The sequence below is a fragment of the Gorilla gorilla genome, chromosome 4 (assembly GCF_029281585.2).
Source record: "Gorilla gorilla gorilla isolate KB3781 chromosome 4, NHGRI_mGorGor1-v2.1_pri, whole genome shotgun sequence".
NCBI lineage: Eukaryota > Metazoa > Chordata > Mammalia > Primates > Hominidae > Gorilla > Gorilla gorilla.
In genome coordinates, this window is record NC_073228.2 from 141835858 (window position 1) to 141857380 (window position 21523).

A 21523-nucleotide genomic window follows, 5' to 3' on the forward strand; every position below is an offset into this window, starting at 1 on the left:
TGTATTATAGGAGCCACATGCCTGGCACACTGTTAGACACCTTGGAAACGGGCAACCTCAACACACAGTATGAACACAATGGTCTCAGTATAAAATAAAAAATCCAAACTAGTTGAGGATACCACTCCTGTCATGGGATCCTTTCTAAAATAAGAGATATCTCATTTCACAACCACTCCCAAAAGGGTAAGGATGTAGAATTAAAGAATATAAAATCACTGCAATACAACCAAGGCTCCCTAGGACAATCTGAAAATAGTTAATCAGATGTTGTTTACACTGGCTGTGACTATTCCTGGCCATTAAAAGCAGGGCCTCAGAGCATAAAGGAATGTTTTAAAATTTTTCAGTGCTAGCATCCTATATGCACAATTTCTAATCCCACGTATTCCATTATTTCAACATATGGTCAGTTTGTGAGTTAGAGAAGAAAGATGACTCAATTTTGTGATGCTCAACAAACCTTCCATTTTGTTGATAAAATGCTTCTTCAAATTCCCGCAATGTTTTGCGTAGTTTCTTTTTTTCAGCTCTGGCTTTCCAAAGTTGTTCCAATAATTCAGGCCTAGAATTGAAATGGTAAAATACTGAAGGGCACACTTGATTCATTATATTCTTAAGAGAGGTTCTATTTCTGGCTGCAAATTAAAAGTGGCTGGGGAACTGTTAGGTCTACCAATGCCTAAGCTCCACTGCAAACCAATGAAATCAGAATAGCTGAAGGACTCAAGCATCAGTACTTTAAAATCTTCCCAGTGAAGTCAGGGCTCAGAACCAGTGACATACACCATATCATCCAAAGGTAAAGAAGTGGATATAGAACAAAAAGATCAACTCGCAACTAGTTCCTGTACTTTGTTATAAATCAACTGTAGGATTTTATTTGTTTGTTTCCTTTTTTAGAGACAGAGTCTCACTCTGCCGCCCAGGCTGGAACAGCGGTGCGACAGTGGCCTCAACATCCTCCAAACAGAGAATCAAGTGATCCTCTTGCCTCAGCCTCCCAAGTATCTGGGACTACACGCGCACACCACCACCCCTGGCTAATTTAAACAAAATTTTTATACAGTCTGGGTCTCACTATGTTGCCCAGGCTGGTCTTGAACTCCTGGCCTCAAGGGATCCTCCTGCCTCAGCTTCAAAAACTGTTGGGATTATAGGCATGAGCCACTGTGCCTGGCTAGATTTTTTTTTAATTTTTGAAACACAGTGATAATGTTTTATTTAAAAATGGGAATGACAATAAATATTTGCAAATCACACTTAAAAAGCATGTGTCCTTTGATAAATTCTTGATTCATCTCCTATTAATTCCTTAATGCTCATTTAACATCAAATTTCTTGGCATATACATTTTATTATAAAAATAGGCTAAAATCACAGATCAGCATACATACATAGAAGCTGCTCGAGAACTTGACAATCGGAGATCCAGAGCCAGTTTTTCTTGATTTTCTTCAACATCAGATTCAGAGTTTTCTAATGAAGACTGTACCTGTACTGCAGTTTTCAAGATATCACCTAACTCAGAGGACAGATTAACACCATCTTCTTCTTCCTCCTAAAAAGATACCCAAACAGAGAATCAAACATGCCTTGTCTTTGAACTTTTCCCTTAGGGAAGGGATCAGATAATTATTTCTTTAAAGGATTACCTTGATTTCTTCAAAAAAATGTGCAGTTTCTCCTTCTATGATTGGCTGTAACATCTGACCCCTTCGCTTGGTGGATGGAGATCCCTATAACAATCAATAATATAAATAGTTTTACATTTTAAGTATTCAAAGTGTCCAGTGAAGCTTCCCTTCATTATGTTACAAATCTTCAACTTTATTTTCAAAATCTTAAACATTTGCTTTAAATCTTTTTAGGAATTGCTTACATTTATTCTTGCTTATATTTTTATTTATGCACAAGGAAGATAATAATTTATGTCTAGAAAAGTCTAAAAGAGCTCATACAACAGATATTTTAAAAATTCTAAATGGGCCAGGCGCTGTGGCTAACGCTTGTAATCCCAGCACTTTGGGAGGCCAAGGCAGGCAGATCACAGGTAAGGAGATCGAGACCATCCTGGCTAACACGGTGAAAGCCCGCCTCTACTAAAAATACAAAAAATTAGCCAGGCGTGGTGGCGCACACCTGTAGTCCCAGCTACTCAGGAGGCTGAGGCAGGAGAATTGCTTGAACCCCAGGAGGTGGAGGTTGCAGAGAGCCAAGTTTTACCACCACACTCCAGCCTAGGCAACAGACCAAGACTCTGCCTCAAAAAAAAAAATTCTAAATGATAAGAACATACATATAGTTTAATTGGAAGCACTTTTCTTTTTAAAAATAGGTATCAACTTTTTTGGTTTGAGGACCATTCTATAATCTTTTTTAAAAATAACTTTATTAAGATATAATTATATATCATAAAATTCACCCTTTTAAAATGTATAATTTGGTGGTTTTTAGTATATTTACCAAGTTGTGCAACTATCTCCACTAATTTCGGAACGTTTCATTACCTCAGAAGAAACTCTGTGCCCATTAGCTGTCACTCATTTGCCTTCTCCGCCTAGCCCTTGGTAACCACTAATCTAAATTCTGTCTCTATGGTCTTGCCTATTCTAAATATTTCATACAAATGGGATCATATAATATGTGCCCCTTTGTGTCAGGCTTCTCTCATTCAGCTTGTTTCCAAGGTTCACCCATGTTGTGGCATCTATTATTATTTCATTGTTTTTTATGGCTGAAGAGTATTTTGAGTGTACGGGTTACCACATCTTATTTACTCATTCATCTGCTGACATTTGACTCAGTAATCCCATCACTAGGTATATATATCCAAAAGAAAACAAATCATTCTACCAAAAACAACACAATGCAGTCACATGGTTATCCACAGCACTATTCACAATAGCAAAGTCATGAGATCAGGTGCCCATCAACAGTGGATTGGATAAAGAAAATGTGGTACATATACGCCATGAAATATTATACAGCCATAAAAAAGAACAAAATCGGCAGGGCACGGTGGCTCATGCCTGTAATCCCAGCACTTTGGAAGGCCGAGGCAGGTGGATGACAAGGTCAGGAGTTCAAGATCAGCCTGGCCAAGATGGTGAAACCCTGTCTCTACTAAAAAATTAGCTGGGCGTGGTGGTGGGTGCCTGTAATCCCAGCTACTTGGGAGGCTAAGGTGAAAAATTGCTTGAACCCGGGAGGCGGAGGTTGCAGTGAGCTGAGATCACACCACTGCACTCCAGCCTGGATGACACAGCGAGACTCCATCTCAAAAACAAAAAAAAAAACAACAAAATCATGTCCTTTGGGATAACACGGATGTAGGTGGAGGCCATTATCCTAAACAAATTAATAAATGAACAGCAAACCAAATACTGAATGTGCTCATCTATAAGTGGGAGCTAAACATCGGGTATTCATGGACATAAAAAAAAGGCAACAACAGACAATGTGGACTACTAGAGGGGGAAGGGAGGGAGGGGGGCAAGGAATGAAAAATGTTGTGCACTATGCTCAGTACCTAGGTGACAGGATTATTTGTACCCCAAACCTCAGCATCAAGCAATACACCCAGGTAATAAAACTGCACATATACCCCTTGAATCTAAAATAAAAGTTAGGAAAAAAAAAAAGTCACCAGGCAGTCATCACCTAAAGGAAGCTGCCATGCAAGTAGCTATCTACATAAAAATAGCCTGAAAGCCACAGCAAACCAGAAGGTTCAGTGAATTAATTCATAGGAAATAATGTAAAATGGGCTACATGCTGTTTTCTATTTGAACCCAAGACCAATCTATCTACAGTCATACTATCTAAAGGTTAATTTGGGGACAGCACTTAATATGCATTTAAACACTAAAGTTTTCATTTTTCTTTAAAAATGCATACAAATACCAATAAGCATTATTTTAAGTGACTTCTTCTCATTAAAAAGATTAACTTATTTTAAAAGTCAGCTTATATCATTATGCAAATAAAAGGACATCATCATGGCCACCACAAAACTGATGCATTTTCAACGACATGAATTTAAATGGAAAGAAACTAGACAAGGAGTCTGAATGAGTTTCCCATTCTGCTTCTGTCACTTACAAAGTAGATTAGGCGCATCACTCACTGCCTAAGCCTCAGTTTCATCACCTGTGAAATGATGCTATCCTATTCTACCTGCTGTGATTTTACTTGTCAGGATTTAATGACATAAGCATACATAAAAATGCTTACAAAAGTGTCTGGGATATACTAGCAGACATTATTAGTTTCCTATTTTAAAATCAGTAATCTCACCTTACAGTGACAATTATTTCTGTCTTGGCTGTGTATTTCTCCAATATACCACAATAATAATTTTTTTTGGGAAGAGTACAGCTTGACAAAATGAACCAGAGAATTATTGCTTATTTTACTTACAAGGACAGGAGTGATGCTAGCTCTTGTCAGCATTTGTTTTACAAGCCTGTATCTATCATAGAGAGGTTTAACAATGTGCCTTTCTTCCTTGGTCACCTGAAGCAAGAAAAAAAAGAAATTGTCTAGTCATCACAAATCTAAAATGTCCAAAACATTAAACAATGACTTATTCGCCCAATTTCAAATTTTATATTAAATACATAGGCAATCCCCCAATTGTAGGAAATAATGCTCAAAAAACAGCCCTGAAGAATGTAGGCCACAAAAGTGATTCATGTTCTTTTTTAAGACATAAAATCAAATCTTTTTAGCAAGAGAGATATTACCGGCCTTCCATGTTGACTTTCATAGTAAAGAAGACTTTTCTGAAGAGAAGCTTTCTCTTCTACCAAATGATCTTTGGTCATTTTCTGGAATTAAACAAAAAAAATAACAAAATACAAAACAAAAACAAAAACAAAAACAAAAAAACTCCACTGGCACCATTAATATTCTCCTCACTCCCACAATGTAAATAATTAGGTAGAAAGGGCAGACCATCAACAGTCTAGCCAAGGCCTTTGCTTGCAGATTTGCAGGCAAAATTTTCAGTCTCCTGTACAATTTGCTCTTATAATAAGTAGGTACCAACCCCTTTGATGGCTTTACATTTTATCTGAATAGATTATGAATACTGGCTTGGGTAAATTACCTAACCTCTTTGTATTCAACATCCTCATCTGTAAAATGGGAATACTTCGTTCTACCTTAAAGGGCTCTAAGGAGGACTATTTATGAGTTCTATGTAAAGTATTTGCAACACTGCCTACCTAGCACAGAGTAAACATACATAACTGCTTGCTATTTCATTTAATGTTGTTGGCATTTTATTGGCATTAAGATGAGTGGGCATGCATGCGCATGTGCATACACACATAGGTTTTATAATACAATATTTATTCTAAACCATTAAGAAAATCTGGAAGCAGTATAGTGGAAAGATCCTGGAAAAAGCTCAACAATGTCCATTTGTGACCTCATACTTCTCTATTACCTCCGTTTCCCTTCATCTGAGTTGGCACATTCTTTATACTGCAATACTCTTCTCACAGCTTTTAGTAGTCTAATTAGTAGAGTAAGCAATGCTTCCCAAATTCATTTGTCCACAAACAAGCTCCACAGACAAATAAATATGGTAAGTCTCGCATACTCTACTAATTAAAACAAATTTGTCCCCTTCGTTCTATAGGATCAACTATTAACACCTGAATGTGTGTTCCACAGAATATCCTTTAACACTAGACCAAATAATCTCTCTACTTATTCCCAGGACTCATTAATACCACCCTGGTCTCTCATGAGAGTAAAATTGAAGATTAAAAAAAATTCACTGGATAACATCTTGCTATAACAAATATAACTTTAGATTACATACATTCAGTAGAGGATAGCTGAGTGTAGTCTGTCAAATACTGTGATTTCAACCTCAAGCTTGAATCAGTCTTAAACCAAGGATAATACATTTGCATAAAGTTGTAGGGGGTAGGGGAATATTTATTCTAACATAAAACTTAAAACTAAAAGAAAGGGCTTGGTGCTGTGGTTCACACCTATAATCTCAGCAATTAAGGCCATGAGTTTGAGCCCAGCCTGGGCAACATAGTGAGACACGATTGCTACCAAAACAATTTTTCTACAAAAAAAAAATTCTTTTTTTTTTTTTGAGACGAGGTTTCACTCTGTTGCCCAGGCTTGAGTGCAATGGTGCAATCCTGGCTCACCGCAACCTCCGTCTCCCAGGTTCAAGCAATTCTTCTGCCTCAGCCTCTGGAGTAGCCGGATTACAGGCATGTGCCACCACAACCTGCTAATTTCTTTGTGTATTTTTAGTAGAGATGGGGTTTCATCATGTTGGCCAGGCTGGTCTCGAACTCCTGACCTCAGGTGATCCACCCACCTCAGCCTCCCAAAGTGCTGGGATTACAGGCGTGAGGCACCGTGCCCGGCCAAAAGAAATTTTTTTTTAAGCAAAAGAAAAGTTAAGAGGGGAAGAGATGAGAATGACTAATTCAGCTCTGTTCAAGGGAAAGAAAGACTCCAATATTTGGATCATGAGAGAGGTGTACTCTGTTGTCAAGATAAGAGTTCCACATTAGGACTATTACCTAGATAAAAGTTCACCTGAGACCATCCACTCTCTCCATTCTCCAAGCAAATCTCATCCAATATAAGATTAGGTTGCCAAGTGCTTTGATCAGGACTGCCCTAGGCACAGACTTTACTGGGGAAGAATAATGGCTCTTCAAAAAAAAAAAATCATTTAATCCTCATAACAACCATATCAAGTTAGTATTAATGGACATAATCACGTCAATATACATTATAGGATTGTTGAAGGGGCTGAGTGGCATAATGCATAAAATATAACCAGCCAATGTGGGGCATAAGCTAGGAGCTCAATACATACAACTATTAAGACACAAGGACAGGATTCAAGCTAAGGTCTGTAGGTCTGTTTCATGCTTTATTTATTTATTTATTTATTTACTTATTTTCTCACTCTGTCATCCAGGCTGGAGGCACAGCTCACTGCAGTCCTAATCTCCCGGGCTCCATTGATCCTCCCACCTCAGCCTTCCAAGTAACTGGAACTACAGGTGCATACTACCACATCCAGCTAATTTTTAAATTTTATTTGTAGAGACAGGGTCTCACTTTGTTGCTCAGGCTGGTCTCGAACTCCTGGGCTCAGGCAATCCTCCTGCCTCGACCTCTGAAATTGCTGGAATTAGAGGCATGAGCTACCTGTTTCGTGCTCTGTATACACTCATCTTGCCAACTGACTCCAACATAAATGAACTCATCAGCATTCTAGTTTTTTCAGTTTTATTATGATTCAATTCTTGAAGTATTTGGCACTTCTGTTATGCTGATTAAAGCATGTTTCTGAATCTGCAAAGATGGGGAGCAGATTCAGGAAAATCAGACTACCTAGACATCTCTACCCTGCTATAGTAATTATTTTGTTTCAGGAATTCTAAAGGCTAATCTAGGCAAAAATCATAGCTCAAGATTACCTTGATATCTTCTGGAAGACACCTCTCAATACGTTTTTCTTTCAGTCTTTTAAGAATAAGTTCAAGGGTTGCTTCTTTAGATGGTTTTTTCTCCTTCTGAATGACCTTGGGTTCATCTTCATTCTCTTCATCTTCATGGTCTAGAGAAGAGCCAAAGCTTTTTGGAAGTGTGTTACTACGTGGACGTGTCTGAGGTACAAATTCTCCATCAGAATTTTTGTGTTTTGCATCTACATGTCAGAAATAAGGACAGATCAATAATAATTGGTTTTAGCTTTGACCGGGTCAAAGAATAAGCAAAATACACAACAAGAAAGTATACATTAACAGCACACAGACTTAGATATTTCAAAGCCAAATAAAACATTTAAGAAGCAAAAAACAGCAAGACAGCTATTCTAGGCTGGGCGTGGTGGCTCACACCTGTGACTTTGAAAGGCTGAAGCAGAAGGACTGCTTGAGCCCAGGAGTTTGAGACTAGCCTGGACAACAGAGTGAGACCCCATCTCTACAAAAAATTTTTTAAATTAGCCAAGGCTGGGTGTGGTGGCTCACGCCTATAATCACAGCACTTTGGGATGCCAAGGTGGGCGGATCACTTGAGGTCAGGAGTTCGAGACCAGCCTGGTCCACATGGCAAAACCCCATCTCTACTGAAAATACAAAAGTTAGCCAGGTGTGGTGTCATGTGCCTGTACCTGGTGGCACACACCTGTAATCCCAGCTACTCAGGAGGCTGAGGCAGGAGAATCACTTGAATCCAGAAGGCGGAGGTTGCAGTGAGCCAACATCAGCCAATGCACTCCAGCCTGGGTGAGACAGTGAGACTGTCTCAAAAAAAAAAAAAAAAAAAAAAAAGCTGAGCACTGTGGCACATGCCTGTAAGTCCCAGGTACTTGGGAGGCTGGGGTGGGAAGACCACATTGAGCCTGGGAGGCTCAGGCTGCAGTAAACTGAGACTGCACCACTGCAATGCAGCCTGGGCAACAGAGTCAGACCCTGTCTCAAAAAAACACAAAAACAACAACAAAAAAAGAGAGAACAAGCTATTATTTTTATATCCATAGAGAGCCTATTATTGAATAAAATGCTCTGATGGGCATGGGAGATACAGAAGAAAACAAAACAGACATGGTTCCTGTTCTTGTGGAGCACATATTCAGAGAAGGAAAACAATAACCAAATACTCAGATTAGTAAAATAACTTTAAAGAATGCTACAATCTATAGGTAAAACAGGATAGAGTCACAGTGCTAAAAGGAGTATAATTTGTGGAGGAACAACTACATTGGACGGGATTGACAAAGAAGACCTCTCTGAATAGTATCATCCTGGTAGAATACGGAATAAGGAGCTTGTCTAGCACAAAGGATTTAGTGGAAGGGCATCTGTCCCCAGTGAGGCAATAGCCAGTGTGAAGGTCCTAAAGCTTGGCAAGTTTGAGGAACAGAAAAGAGATGAAAGTGATAAAATCGGCCAAGGGCAGACTGTGCAAGGCCTTGAAAACCACAGTAAAGAGTTTTGACTTTATTCTAGGTGGAAGCCCACTGAAGGGCTTGAAAAAGAAAGTAGTATGACTATTTATTTTTCTTTTTGAGACAGGGTCTTGCCCTGTCACCCTGGCTGGAGTACAGTGGCACAAACATGGCTCACTGCAGCCGTGACCTCCTAGGCCTAAGTGGTCCTCCTGCCTCAGCCTCCAGAGTAGCTGGGACCCAGGCTAACATGACTTTTTAAAAGATAATTCTGACTACCATGCAGCAGATGGACTACAGAGCAGTAAAAGTGAAAGAAAATGGGAAAATTAGGAGGCCAATGCTAGACAATTTAATGGTATCAACTACTAATAAAATCAAGGTAATAATTTTCACTGATGACTGGAAATTGGCATTAAACAAGGAAATCTTTAACAGAAGTATAGGGGAAAATTAAGTGATACTCTAAAGAGGAGTTAAGAGACATTATCTTGGCCGGGTGAGGTGGCTCACACCTGTAATCCCAGCACTGTGGGAGGCCAAGGCAGACAGATGGCTTGAGCCCAGGAGTTTTGAGACCAGCCTGGGCAACATGGTGCAATGCCATCTCTACTAAGAATACAAAAAAATTAGCTGGGCATGGTGGCATGTGCCTGTAGTCCCAGCTACTCGGGATGCTGAGGTGGGAGGATCACTTCAGCCCGGGAGGTGGAAGCTGCAATGAGCTAAGATCGTGCCACTGCACTCCAGGGCAACAGAGTAAAACCCTGTCTCAAACAAACAAACAAAAAAAAACCAAAAAAAAAGGAGAGAGAGAGGCAAACATTATCTTAACCACAAGAATATAAACTCCATGACAGCAGGGACTGTGTCTGTCTTGTTCACTGCTATATCCCTAGTTGTCTACAAAGTATTTAGTACCTCAGAAATACTTAACACTTTACTGGGCTGGGCACGGTGGCTCATACTTGTAATCCCCACACTTTGCAAGACCGAGGTGGGAGAACTGCTTAAGGCCAGAAGTTTGAGACCAATCCAGGCACAAAGCAAGACCCCAACTCTATACAAAATTTTAAAAAATTACCTGGGTGTGGCAGTGCATGTCTGTAGTCCTAGCTACTCTTGAGGCTGAGGTGGAAGGATCACTTGAGCTCACCAGTTCAAGGCTGCAGTGAGCCATGACCATGCTACCACACTTCAGCCTCGATGACAGGGCAAGATTCTGTCTCAAAAAAATAAAAAATATATTTTTTTTTATTTTTATAGGCCAGGTGCGGTGGCTCACACCTATAATCCCAGCACTTTGGGAGGCTGAGGCAGGGGGATTGCTTGAGCCCAAGAGTTCAAGACCAGCCTGGGCAACATGGCAAAACCCCATCCCTACTAAAATTACAAAAATTAGCTGGGCTTGGTGGCGTGCACCTGTAATCCCAGCTACTTGGGAGGCTAAGGCACAAGAATCACTTGAACCCAGGAGGCAGAGGTTGCAGTGAGCTGAGATGGCGTCACTGAACTCCAGCCTGGACAACAGAGTGAGACTCTGTCTCGAAAAAATTAGAAATAAAAATAAAAATAAAAACTTTATTGAGTAAATTTAAACCAAAGTGATGCTCCAGATAATAAACCCCTATTTTGCATAATTTTTAAAGTAATAATTATTAAAACACATACTCACTAAACATCCACAAACTAAATATACTTCAACAATTACTATACTGGTTTGACATCCAGAAATGCCATGCCTAGTTTATCATTCAAGAGTTACAATTTAGTCTTTGTGGTATAAACGAGTCACTGTGATTATAGACATTCTTAGTCTTAGATGAAAATACCTACCAAAAAATCTTAATGAAATATCCAACAAAACTCAAAGCTGCTTAATATCTGAAATATATTTCAGATAAACTTTATAACATCAGTTCACTTATTAATATACAATCTCAGGTATCTTTCAAAAAGATATTACTAATAAAAACACAAAAAAGACATTTAAAATATAATACAGAACTACAGTACTGTACTATAACACAGTACTACAGTATGCAATTTTGACCCTAATAAAACAAAAAAAGGTAACTTTTATTTTTGTCAAACAGTGCCCAAGATTTAAAATTATCAAAAGTTGTATTTGTGATTCTCAGACATTAATATAAAAAATTTTTAAAAATGCAAATATATTACAAAATGGCACATAATATACCTTTAATTTGCTTCCGCAGTTTTGTAAGCTCTGTCATCCATTTTAATACCTTTGGATTGGCAGCAATATCACTGTAGGAGGGCTGAAAAATTATGGAGCAGATTCACTGACACTTGTGATAAGCAATAGTTACATTAATTTATGTCCAAATAGTATTTTACAATTCCCACAGCAAAGACTGCTCAATTCTCATTTCATCTTATTTTAATTAGATAGGGCAGGATATTAAGTCAAGTTCTCCCAAGGTAAGGTCTCGTAACTGGCAGAAGCCAGATTTGAATATGGGTCTTCTAACTCCAAGTACAGGACTCTTTCCACTTCACATGTTCTAACTATTAAAATTCTCTTTCCCCTCCTCCACTCCATCCCTCACAAACTCCCTCTCCTCCTCACTTGGTACTTGTAGTTTTTGATAGAGCAGAAATAGCAGTAACATGATTTGTCAATGTAAAGTATTTGCTTTAAAAATTCTAAAAGCTGCTTTGCCAATGGAAATATAAAGATGCCACGGTGCAAATGGCAAGAATACTGGCCTGGAAGTCAGGAGACCAAGGAGTTATATAATCTCAGATCTACATGATCACTGTTCCTCTGGGTATCTCAGATTTGTTACCTTTCTCACACAGATCTAAACTAACGCTTTTGAAAAACTCTCCTCTCAGTTCTAATATTAGATTAAGCTCACGCTGGGGAATGCTACAAACCTACCTTGCTATTTCTTTCCCTTTCAAACTGTTCCTCAAATTGTCTGATTTTCTTCTGAAGTTTCTTGACCAGCTGATAAGGTGTTCTGTCCTCTCTCTTTTCATCTTTTGAACTAAAGGATGATCTTCGAATTCTGAATTAAAACAAAAGGCCAACACTGCTAAATTTTCAAGTACCAACACTGTATCTCTTATTGCCCTGACACGACACTATTAGCAATAAGTAAATCTTAAACGTAAAAATAAGTCCCTAACACTAAAGGACAGGTAGTATAAAGAAACACTGTAATGTTACAGACCACAAATTTAGCTAATACAAGTGGTGATGAAAACAGTTTGGAATCATTTAAAACTGGTTTGGACAAAGGCAACAAAGAAACAAAGATACCTAGCAGCTCAGAGCTCTTGTAACTGTTCAAACTGCATAACAAAGTTTTTGACATTCAGATCCATTTAAAGCTTTGATAAAAAAAGATTAGGAACTGCTCAGCACCATTTGCTGCTTCCTTTACAGAGCTCTGTATTTCAGCAATGAATACACAAATAAATGAATAATACACCACGAGAAAATGTCTATTTGACAGCAAACTTCAAACACTACACCTCATTGAACTCAGCAGGGTCAAAAAAAACCAAAAAAAATGTGCTCTATAAAATCAGTGAGAAAGCTCTGAATTCTATGTCTAGAAGACTCAATCTCTCTCTTTTTTTTTTTTTTTTTTTGAGATGGAGTTTCACTATTGAAGCCTAGGCTGGAAGACTAAATCTCTCAAAAGACTTGGGTACATAATAGGAATTGCCTCTTGTAAGTACATAAAAATCACATACCTAGTAAAAGACAGTGCTTTAGATGAGGAATCCAACTTTTCTGGATCATGTAGGAAACGCTGGCTTTGCCCAAAATCTAAACTGCGGTGTGATAATACTGGAGGACAGTCCTCTTCCAAGGGGTGATGATTCATTCTTCCAGCTTGTGGAGACAGCTGAGCTTCTCCAGACTCAGAGTCCTCCTGCCAAGACTTAAAAGCAGGAAATGGCTCTATAAAACAAACACAAAGAATAGTACCATGGGTCTCTTGATTCCACGTGGGAAAAAAGTCACAAAATATCAGCTATGTGTTCCTTAAATCATATCATTATGTAGTGGTTCATATATACATACACACGTACACACACACACACACACATACATGTGTGTATATATATATATATATAATCTTCATAAAGCCTACTATAGTTTAAAATTATTCAAGCTTCACTTTTTAGTCCAGAGTTCAATTTTTTTTTTTTGAGATAAGGTCTCGCTCTGCTGCCCAGGCTCTGGAATTCAGTGTCATGATGGTGGCTCACTGCAGCCTCGACCTTCTAGGCTCAAGCAATCCTCCCACCTTAGCCTCCCGAGTAGCTGGGACTACAGGCGCTTGCCACTACGCCTGACTAATTTTCTTTTTTTTGTTGTTGGTAGAGACGAGGTCTCACTATGTTGGCCAGGCTGGTCTTGAACTGCTAGGCTCAAGTGATCCTCCCATCTCAGCCTCCCAGTGTGCAGGGATTACAGGCATGAGCCACTGTGCCCAGCCCAGAGTTCTATTTCTATATAAATTTAAATTTCTGAACCCAGTGGCAAAGCAAGAAAGGACATTGTCAAGCTCTTTAAAACTCAATTTAATTCTAAAGATGTTATTTAATATAATTCTGAACTTTTCAAAAGATGTTTTATTTACAAATGTCAGTTTTCAAGTAGGGGAAAACTAGAAACAGCAAGAACTGAACAGTTCTTTCTTAGAAATTTAATTTAAAAGCCAAATGATGTCAGGTGTATGACCTGTCCCTCACTGTCAAATAGCTATATTAAGAAAAAGTGGGAGCTGTTCCCCATGTTACATGGAACACTCACCAAATGGAGTTCTCTTGACTTTAGAAGAAATCTAATATTCCCAAAGGAGGAGCTAATTCACCTGACAGCACCTGGCCTCTAACATTAAACTGTGATGGTTATCTTCTGCTACAGGATTCCTATGTATAATATATATTTTAATAATACCCAACAGTGTTACTAAGAATAGCACTAGGCCTTCTTAAGCACATTTACTTTACTGCAGTTATCCTGTATGCCCTCAAATGAAAGCTATGTTAATACATTTGATGTCTTTGCAAATATAATGTTTGATTACATACAGAACACATACAGATCATACACACAATCCACAAACATACCCCAAATACAACATTAAGCACAGGAGGGAAAGAAAAAATTCCCATCTATACATTAGCTTTTTATTTATTTATTTATTTATTTATTTAGAGATGGAGTCTTGCTCTGTCACCCAGGCTGGAGTGCAGTGGCACGATCTTGACTCACTGCAACCTCTGCCTCCTGGGTTCAAGCGATTCTCCTGCCTTAGCCTCCCAAGGAGCTGGTGTTACAGGCGCCTGCTACCATGTTTGGCTAATATTTGTATTTTTAGTTGAGATGGGGTTTCACCATGTTGGCCAGGCTGGTTACGAACTCCTGACCTCAAGTGATACGCCTGCCTCGGCCTCCCAAAGTGCTAGGATTACAAGCGTGAGCCACCACGCCCGGCAGCTTTTTAAGTAACTACACTTAAAAATTTTGATGCTATTGGCTATTAGCAATAGCGAAAATGAATGCAAAGAGGGCTTGACAGTGTCAAAATTCAAGAGTGATGTTTTCTTTTTCCTCACACAATAGCTAAGATCGCTGCTTTAGTAATTTAGTTTAACTTTATGCATTAGCAATTTAAAGCATTACCTTTCCTTTCAAAATAATAAGAACATAATTTAGTTTGTTTTTGAAGCCCAGATCAATCTGAGAATTAAAAAGCGTGCAATCCCACAATAAACCCAACAATAAAGTGATTTTCAAAGCAACCCTTGTACCTGTGCCCCAGCAAATAAGTAACTGGTAGTAAACATTTTATGAGAAATATCCTATTTTAAGAAAAGACAAAAGTAATAGCAATTTTTTCTGGGTTCACTTTGAACCCAGAACAGTTTTCCTAAGATACGGGGACAGCAGGAGAAGGGCTTAATAAAAAGACAAACAAAGTGAACCATAAAAAGGCAAAAAAACTAAACTATGGTGAACCATACTTACCCTCCCCATCTCTCTGCAGATGCATTGTTTTGAAATCAATGAGGGGAAAAGTGATAGGGCATGACGCTAATAAAATGGAAAAAATGGCAAAAAATACTAAAGTGAACACACAGCACAGTCAGAACAAACCATACACATAACACAAAGCCAAAGATACCAAAAACATTTCCCTAAAACCAGTTAGGCATTCTGTTCAAAAACGTTATTAAAAGAAATCACTACTAACTAGATTTTAACAAACACAAACATAACATTTCCATTTCAGCAAGCAATGTAAAAAAGGGGGGGAAAACTCAAAGTAGTGCTATTTTATTAAAACTCAAACATAAAACTGAAGAAATGGAAATTCTTAAGCAGGTACTGTTTGAAGCTTTTCAGTGTAAATGATTTTAAAGGAAAATATCTCCCTTAGTTTGCTCTTTGAAAAAATCCTACTGCATTTCATTCCAGAGTTAGCAGGAGAGAATCTGAAGATGGTATCCACTTCCATTAAAAGTCAAAACTTTGCAAACAGCTGCTACAAATTCATACTGGTGACAGTCATGTGCTACCTGCTTGCTAACTACTACTGCATTCTGCTATTTTTCTTATCCTTTGAGGAAAAAACAAAACAGAAACTATATACTTAGGAACAGTGACATAGGGCTCTATTTGGAGTCATCCCACTTCTCTACAGAGTCACATCAAACAAAGCATGTCTGATTCCAAGGTATCCAGGGTCTAAAGTAAGTTGGTCTCTTAAATAAATAAGACTTTTTCATTTAGAATATCCTAACTCCTGGCCGGGCACGGTGGCTCACGCCTGTAATCTCAGCACTTTGGGAGGCCAAGTCGGGCGGATCACCCGAGGCCGGGAGTTTGAGACCAGCCTGACCAACACAGAGAAACTCCGTCTCTACTAAAATACAAAATTAGCCAGGTGTAGTGGCACATGTCTGTAATCCCAACTACTCAGGAGGCTGAGGCAGGAGAATTGCTTGAACCTGCGAGGCGGAGGTTGCGGTGAGCTGAGATCGCCCCACTACACTCCAGCCTGGGCAACAAGAGCAAAACGCCATCTCAAAGAAAAAAAAAAAAAATTGGAGGAATATCCTAACTCCAATCAATGTTTGCATTAGTGACAAAGTTAGAAGAAACAACATGGTCTACAAACAGCCACTCTACAAAGCACATGCACAGTTCGTGGCTGGGAAGTTCACTCAGGTGTCTGTAACTGTCGGCTTTCTGAAAGTTGCGGACCCCTATTTCTGGAAGAACAAGTAGGGGACCTACATAGACTTGTTTAGGCTGTTGAACCAGGGCAGCTCAGGCACTGAAAATCAGGCATCAGCAGCCTACAGGTTACCTCCTTTATCTATACCAAGGTATAGGTGCTGGATTCTGACATGGAAAAAAAAGACAGTCCAGTATCAGGTTCTCTTTCAGGGAGACTCAAGAACGCTGACGCTAGACAGAGAAGGTCTATTCTCTTCAGACAATGAAAAACAATTGTTCTTCTATGTTTAAAATTTAATCAGAACTCCCAGGCCAAAGATCATAAAGAACTATTTATCTGCATCTTCTAATAGGAAGAAACAAAAGTGCTTTATCAGAATCCCAGCTGCTTCCTTTGAAGACTCATTTCCTAGCAATGCTGCAAGGGATGCTCTGTTGACCACCATTCCTTTTATTTCAGCCACAATAAATAACAAAAAAGAACATTTAATCTTCAACTGCCACCAGTATGCAAACATGTCCCCCAACACTGGGAAGCATCTTCATAAATTCCAGATGTCCTGAATAACCCAGAACAGAGCAAATGAAAGACAACTTTCTAATTTAGTCTAAGTTAAAACAGATAATATGCCACTGGGCATGCCAAACATCTAGACCTATATAAAAAGGAGGGTGGGGAGGAGATGGCAATAAAAATTGGCACAGACAATGACTTGGTTGGGGCTCTTAAAAAAAAAATGCCTAGACCTTAAAAAAAAAAACAAGACCCACACACACTCCATTTGCGATCAGGTGAGTACACTTACAGTCCGTGGCACTGGCATTAGAATTCCTGTTATTGCCAGCGTATGTCAACAGATACTTGCCAAAGGTGAGACAACCCAGGGATCTTCATCCAAGTGAATGAATATGTAACTCTGCTTAAGATTCTTGAGTTATCTCATTGTCTCTTTACCAAAGTGTATGATCCAGAAAAACTCCTAGATCCAAATTTATTGCTTGTTTCCCACCCCCACTCAACATTTTATTTGAAAGTTTACAAATACATAGCAAAATTGAAAGAACTTTACACTGAATATCCATATACCAATCACAATCTACCATTAACATTCTACTATACTTGCTTTATAACATTTATCCATCCCATTAACCATCTTATTTTTTTCATGGATTTCAGAGTAAACTGCAGGTATCAGTAAATTTCCCCATAAACACTCCAGCATGCAAATCATCCACTGAAGTTCAGCATTTGTTTAGTTTTTTTATCCTCTTGAAGTAAAAAGAGAACTTTATACACAAAGAAACACAAAAATCTATGTATTTGCTGAGTTTTGAGAAATGCATATACCCATGTTGTTTGCTTGTTAAATTTTAACTTCTCTCCTTTGTGCAAATTTTTAGAGTCCCCTGCACCATACCTTCATAACCTAAGACAGAAATAAAGGAATATGGTACAATATTTGTTTAGAAGTACCCTTGAAGGTCATTTTTCAAAAAAGTACTACTGATGATACTAAGGACAAGGTAATTATACGCGCTCTGTTTAAACTGGTGAGATCCCTAAGCCTTAACATACTGGGCTCCCAAAGACTAGGAGATAGCACCTGATTTAAATATTAACAAAAACGTACGCTGGGTGACTTTTTAAAAAAATCAGTTCTAACATCCATTTTCAAAGCTGTTGATGGATCAGACAAGAACTTCTAGTTCATATGAGATGCTGCCCCAAAATCTCAGTGTGTTTCACTAAAAACACCCACTTGTTCATCTTACATGAAAGGGAGAAGAGAAGATCAAGATGAATAAGGTTATCCAGAAAAGGGCTGTAGTCTTATCATTGCTTAGGGTAATTTCGGTTACAAGTAACATTATCAGGAAAATAATGCGTGTGGGTAAAATTACCTTCCCATTTATCACCATCAGAAACATTCTTCAGATCTAAATGTGGAATACTGACACATGCTGCTTCCCCTTGAACACCAACACTCTGACCTCCTGGTACTTCTGATTCAGTGTTGGCATTCAAATCACATATCTTGCTACTAGAATCCTGTATTTTAAAATAAAGAATACATTTCACAACTAAGGAAGCTTTTCACACCCAGCTTAAACACATCCAGCACATATCCAAGTGTAGTCTTCATTAGTTTACTGTGCCTATACAGCCAACTGTCCCACTCCCACTGTGCAAACTATTTTCAAATATAAACATGCAGTTTTAGAATATGTCTTATTGGAAGACAAGTTTGGATCCCAAATTCAGGAAAGTGTTTTCATAACCAAGTCTCTTGTAACCAAAAGTGGCAAATTAAGTTGCTGTTTAACTGTAAAATATTTGGTAAGAGTATTTATATTTAAATCTTTAAACCTAGCTAACCCACGTTAAAGACCAGACATAACAGTTTAAACCTAGGCAAGTTTTTAAAGACTAAGACAAAAAATAGTTCTTACCAGAATCAAGTGCGACAATTTATCACTGTCAAATAACAAATATTCTTCCCTAAAAATACAAGTAAAGTTGTTAGTATATTAAGAATAAAAAGGCTACTATCATTATATATTTCTTACCTAGATTCCTCTACTCCATAACACAGTTAGCATTTACAATGTGTGAGGAGAAAATGCCAACTGGACACATGCCCATTCTTTGGAGCCCTATATCTGAAAAATCACACAATACTGAAAAGATCCACAGAATCACTTCGGGTTTAGAAAAATCAAGTAACAATCCCTACTCCACCCCACAAACCACAGCAAAAAAGAAAAACCTTTATAAAATGAAAACTAAAATCCACAGTAAGTAGAAACCCAAAAGAATGAATGTATAATAAAGATTTTATAAAATAAATGTTTTAACCAAATAAACAGCTCTATTCTCTCCATTCTTGAGACTTTCAAAAAAACTTTTTAAAAAGGTATCACTATGTCTTTTACTTTAAACTTGACTGTATTCTATCACAAGGATACTACTTCCAATCAGAGAAGGTTACTACTTCCAAACCTTTCCCTCCTCAAAATATAACAGTAACATACTAAAAGGAAATTTTAAAAAATTTCAGTCCACCTTTTATTTCCCCAGAAAAACTAACCCTTATTTAGAACAAGTGTTATAGCAAGCTGTCATAAGTGATCTGTACCTATTTTACCAGTCAAGAGAGCACCTGCTATTATACAGTAGATTATCAATATGCCTACTGGGGGAAAGTAAAAGTGGCAATTTACAATGACACATCGAGATGTCACTTCTAACCGGCCATAACAGAGTATGCACTCAGGAGACATGCCTTGATCTAAATATGGCAAGTCATCTTCTCATACAGATAATTACCTTATTCTTGCTGAGAATAAGAAATGAACTAAATGCTCTGATAAGCTTAAAGGCATTCCTTTGCTTAGAGTAGGAGCAAATGGTAGGATGAGTAATTACTACCTTAGCAGCCTAAAAGACCTAATCACCTACATTTGAGAAGCATGAATGTTAAACATACAAAATGTAATCCACCTAACCAAGGTACTCTGGATCTAAAAACCAGTTTGCTAACTTACACACAGTTGAAGTTGAAGAGGAGAGAGCTTTTTCCAAAAACAACAACAACAACAACAACAACAACAACAACAACAACAACAGAAGAGTCCTCACTAAATGGGTCCTTATTGTTCTACCAAATCCAGATGTCACTATTCTGGGGATGCCTGTTAATGTTGTTAATTTTATATCTTCAGCCCATAGCTCCAATACTCCCTGGGCTGGAAGAGGATGATTCCTGCCTCCTGAAAGGAAGGACAAGGAACTGCTATAAGGAAATCTGTGGACCTTCAGAGTATGGGGAGGCTCCAGAGACGTGGCTCCAAAGAATTTGCTTACCCTTAAAGAACAGGCTTCCTACTTATAATTAAAAGAAACAATAGAATACAAATATGTCCTGGCCAACAGGCTGTCAGCAAATTAGTATACTGTCTGGGATCTCTCAATATTTACAATCTAGCCTGCAACTTCATTACTGAAGTGTTTTCAGAATCTCAAATCACCTTCCTAAGAAAGTTATACTTTTTTGGCAGCATCTTGAAGACTGATGCAAAGAGTAACAAGAACCCAAATCTTACTCTGTGACTTAAAACATTCTAGAAAGCTTCTATTCAAAGAGGCTATCTATTGAGACTCTACATTAGTCGAAATACTCGTTGCCTCCAGTATTTCTCTACCATTACAGCCAGCCAAAGAGGTTAAAAAAGCACCAGCTGCCTAAGAGTGTACTGAGACACACCAAGGATAAATTCAAAGAGGAAGAAAAACATCCTATACATATTTGTTGAATCAAATACAGTATCTCTCAGTTAGTTATACACAGTTACAAGATCATGAATTAACTCACTGACAGGTATACTCAGAATATCAGTAAATTCCCAATTGTTCCACAATCAACTGAAAGATTTAAATGTCTCCAAAAAGGCTGTTTTTCCCTCTGAATGTTTTCCAAGTTATAACTACTGTCTGAACCTGTACAAATCCAAATATTTATGGGTATTTAATATCCTTTATACCTACCATTATAACAAGAAGGCTGTTTAAGATTATCTAAACTATATATTTATAATGGATATTCGTCTAAAAAAATCACCTCAAAAATCTGTGAAGAGCTCCAATTCTCAAAATGATTAATTAGCAACAAGAAAAAATGCTTACCTCTCAAGACAGCCATCTTCACTATCACAATGGTCACTGCATGGCTCTAACAATATACCTACAGACTGATAAAAAGAACACCACCATGTATTAATGGAGCTCCCAATACTCAGATATGAGAAGTTGCCAATCTAAATTAGGATATTAGAATACAGATTAGTCAAACACCCCTAATTAGCTATCATTTATAATAGTCTGTAGTACTTAGCATCTCTTTTTACAAAGAGTAATTTATCTTCCCTCAAAACGTGGGTCATATGAAGTATAGCAGGTACTCTGCATTTCTCTCTATTAGGTAATATGTATCACCACTACCATCCTTCTTCCTTAGAATTCTCTCCTCCAAAATGATGGTCTTCTGATCCTGCTTGCCAACTGCTGCTTGCTTTATTTCTCCTCAGCTACAAAAATACAAGTTTGGTGACTTCTTGTAGGTAAGATAGGAGTCATAGAGGAGTTCACTAGGTTCCTTTGTATATTTGAAGTAATAACTATTTTCCACAAAGAAAGTCCCCACATGAGAAAACTCTCCCATTTTCCAACGAGCTTAGTGACACCATCTCATCCCTATTCCCCCCAAACTAAAAACCTACCAAGTCTAATACAAACACCCAGAGAATTACTACAAAATACATGAACGTTTTGGTGT

The 21523-nt window shown here is 38.1% G+C and overlaps 2 protein-coding genes across 30 annotated transcripts in view; one reads left to right on the forward strand and one right to left on the reverse strand.

Moving 5' to 3' along the window:
• PKD2L2 (polycystin 2 like 2, transient receptor potential cation channel) overlaps positions 1-1265 on the forward strand; it is a 53342-nt gene extending 52077 nt beyond the window's left edge. For 7 of the 10 annotated variants that reach the window (XM_004042568.3, XM_055389108.2, XM_019027027.3 and 4 more), the window contains one exon: positions 904-1045. Coding sequence is in view for 3 of the 10 variants with exons in the window: in XM_055389107.1 (XP_055245082.1) it covers positions 904-1047 (144 nt within the window). In the remaining 7 variants the exon portion in view is untranslated. Of the gene's footprint in view, positions 1-903 lie in introns of all 10 variants that reach the window. The other 3 variants (XM_055389104.1, XM_055389105.1, XM_055389107.1) reach the window with 2 other exon arrangements.
• Positions 1-21523, reverse strand: part of FAM13B (family with sequence similarity 13 member B) — a 115326-nt gene that overhangs the window by 3517 nt on the left and 90286 nt on the right. For 8 of the 20 annotated variants that reach the window (XM_055389087.2, XM_055389090.2, XM_063706793.1 and 5 more), the window contains 13 exons: positions 20875-20939; positions 18642-18690; positions 18093-18240; positions 14976-15041; positions 12686-12896; positions 11862-11991; positions 11154-11235; positions 7479-7708; positions 4749-4832; positions 4423-4518; positions 1656-1739; positions 1398-1561; positions 464-565 (listed from right to left, as the gene is read on the reverse strand). In XM_055389087.2, the coding sequence (XP_055245062.1) occupies positions 464-565; positions 1398-1561; positions 1656-1739; positions 4423-4518; positions 4749-4832; positions 7479-7708; positions 11154-11235; positions 11862-11991; positions 12686-12896; positions 14976-15041; positions 18093-18240; positions 18642-18690; positions 20875-20939 (1511 nt within the window). The remainder of the gene's footprint in view (positions 1-463; positions 566-1397; positions 1562-1655; positions 1740-4422; positions 4519-4748; positions 4833-7478; positions 7709-11153; positions 11236-11861; positions 11992-12685; positions 12897-14975; positions 15042-18092; positions 18241-18641; positions 18691-20874; positions 20940-21523) is intronic. The other 12 variants (XM_055389091.1, XM_055389098.2, XM_055389092.2 and 9 more) reach the window with 3 other exon arrangements.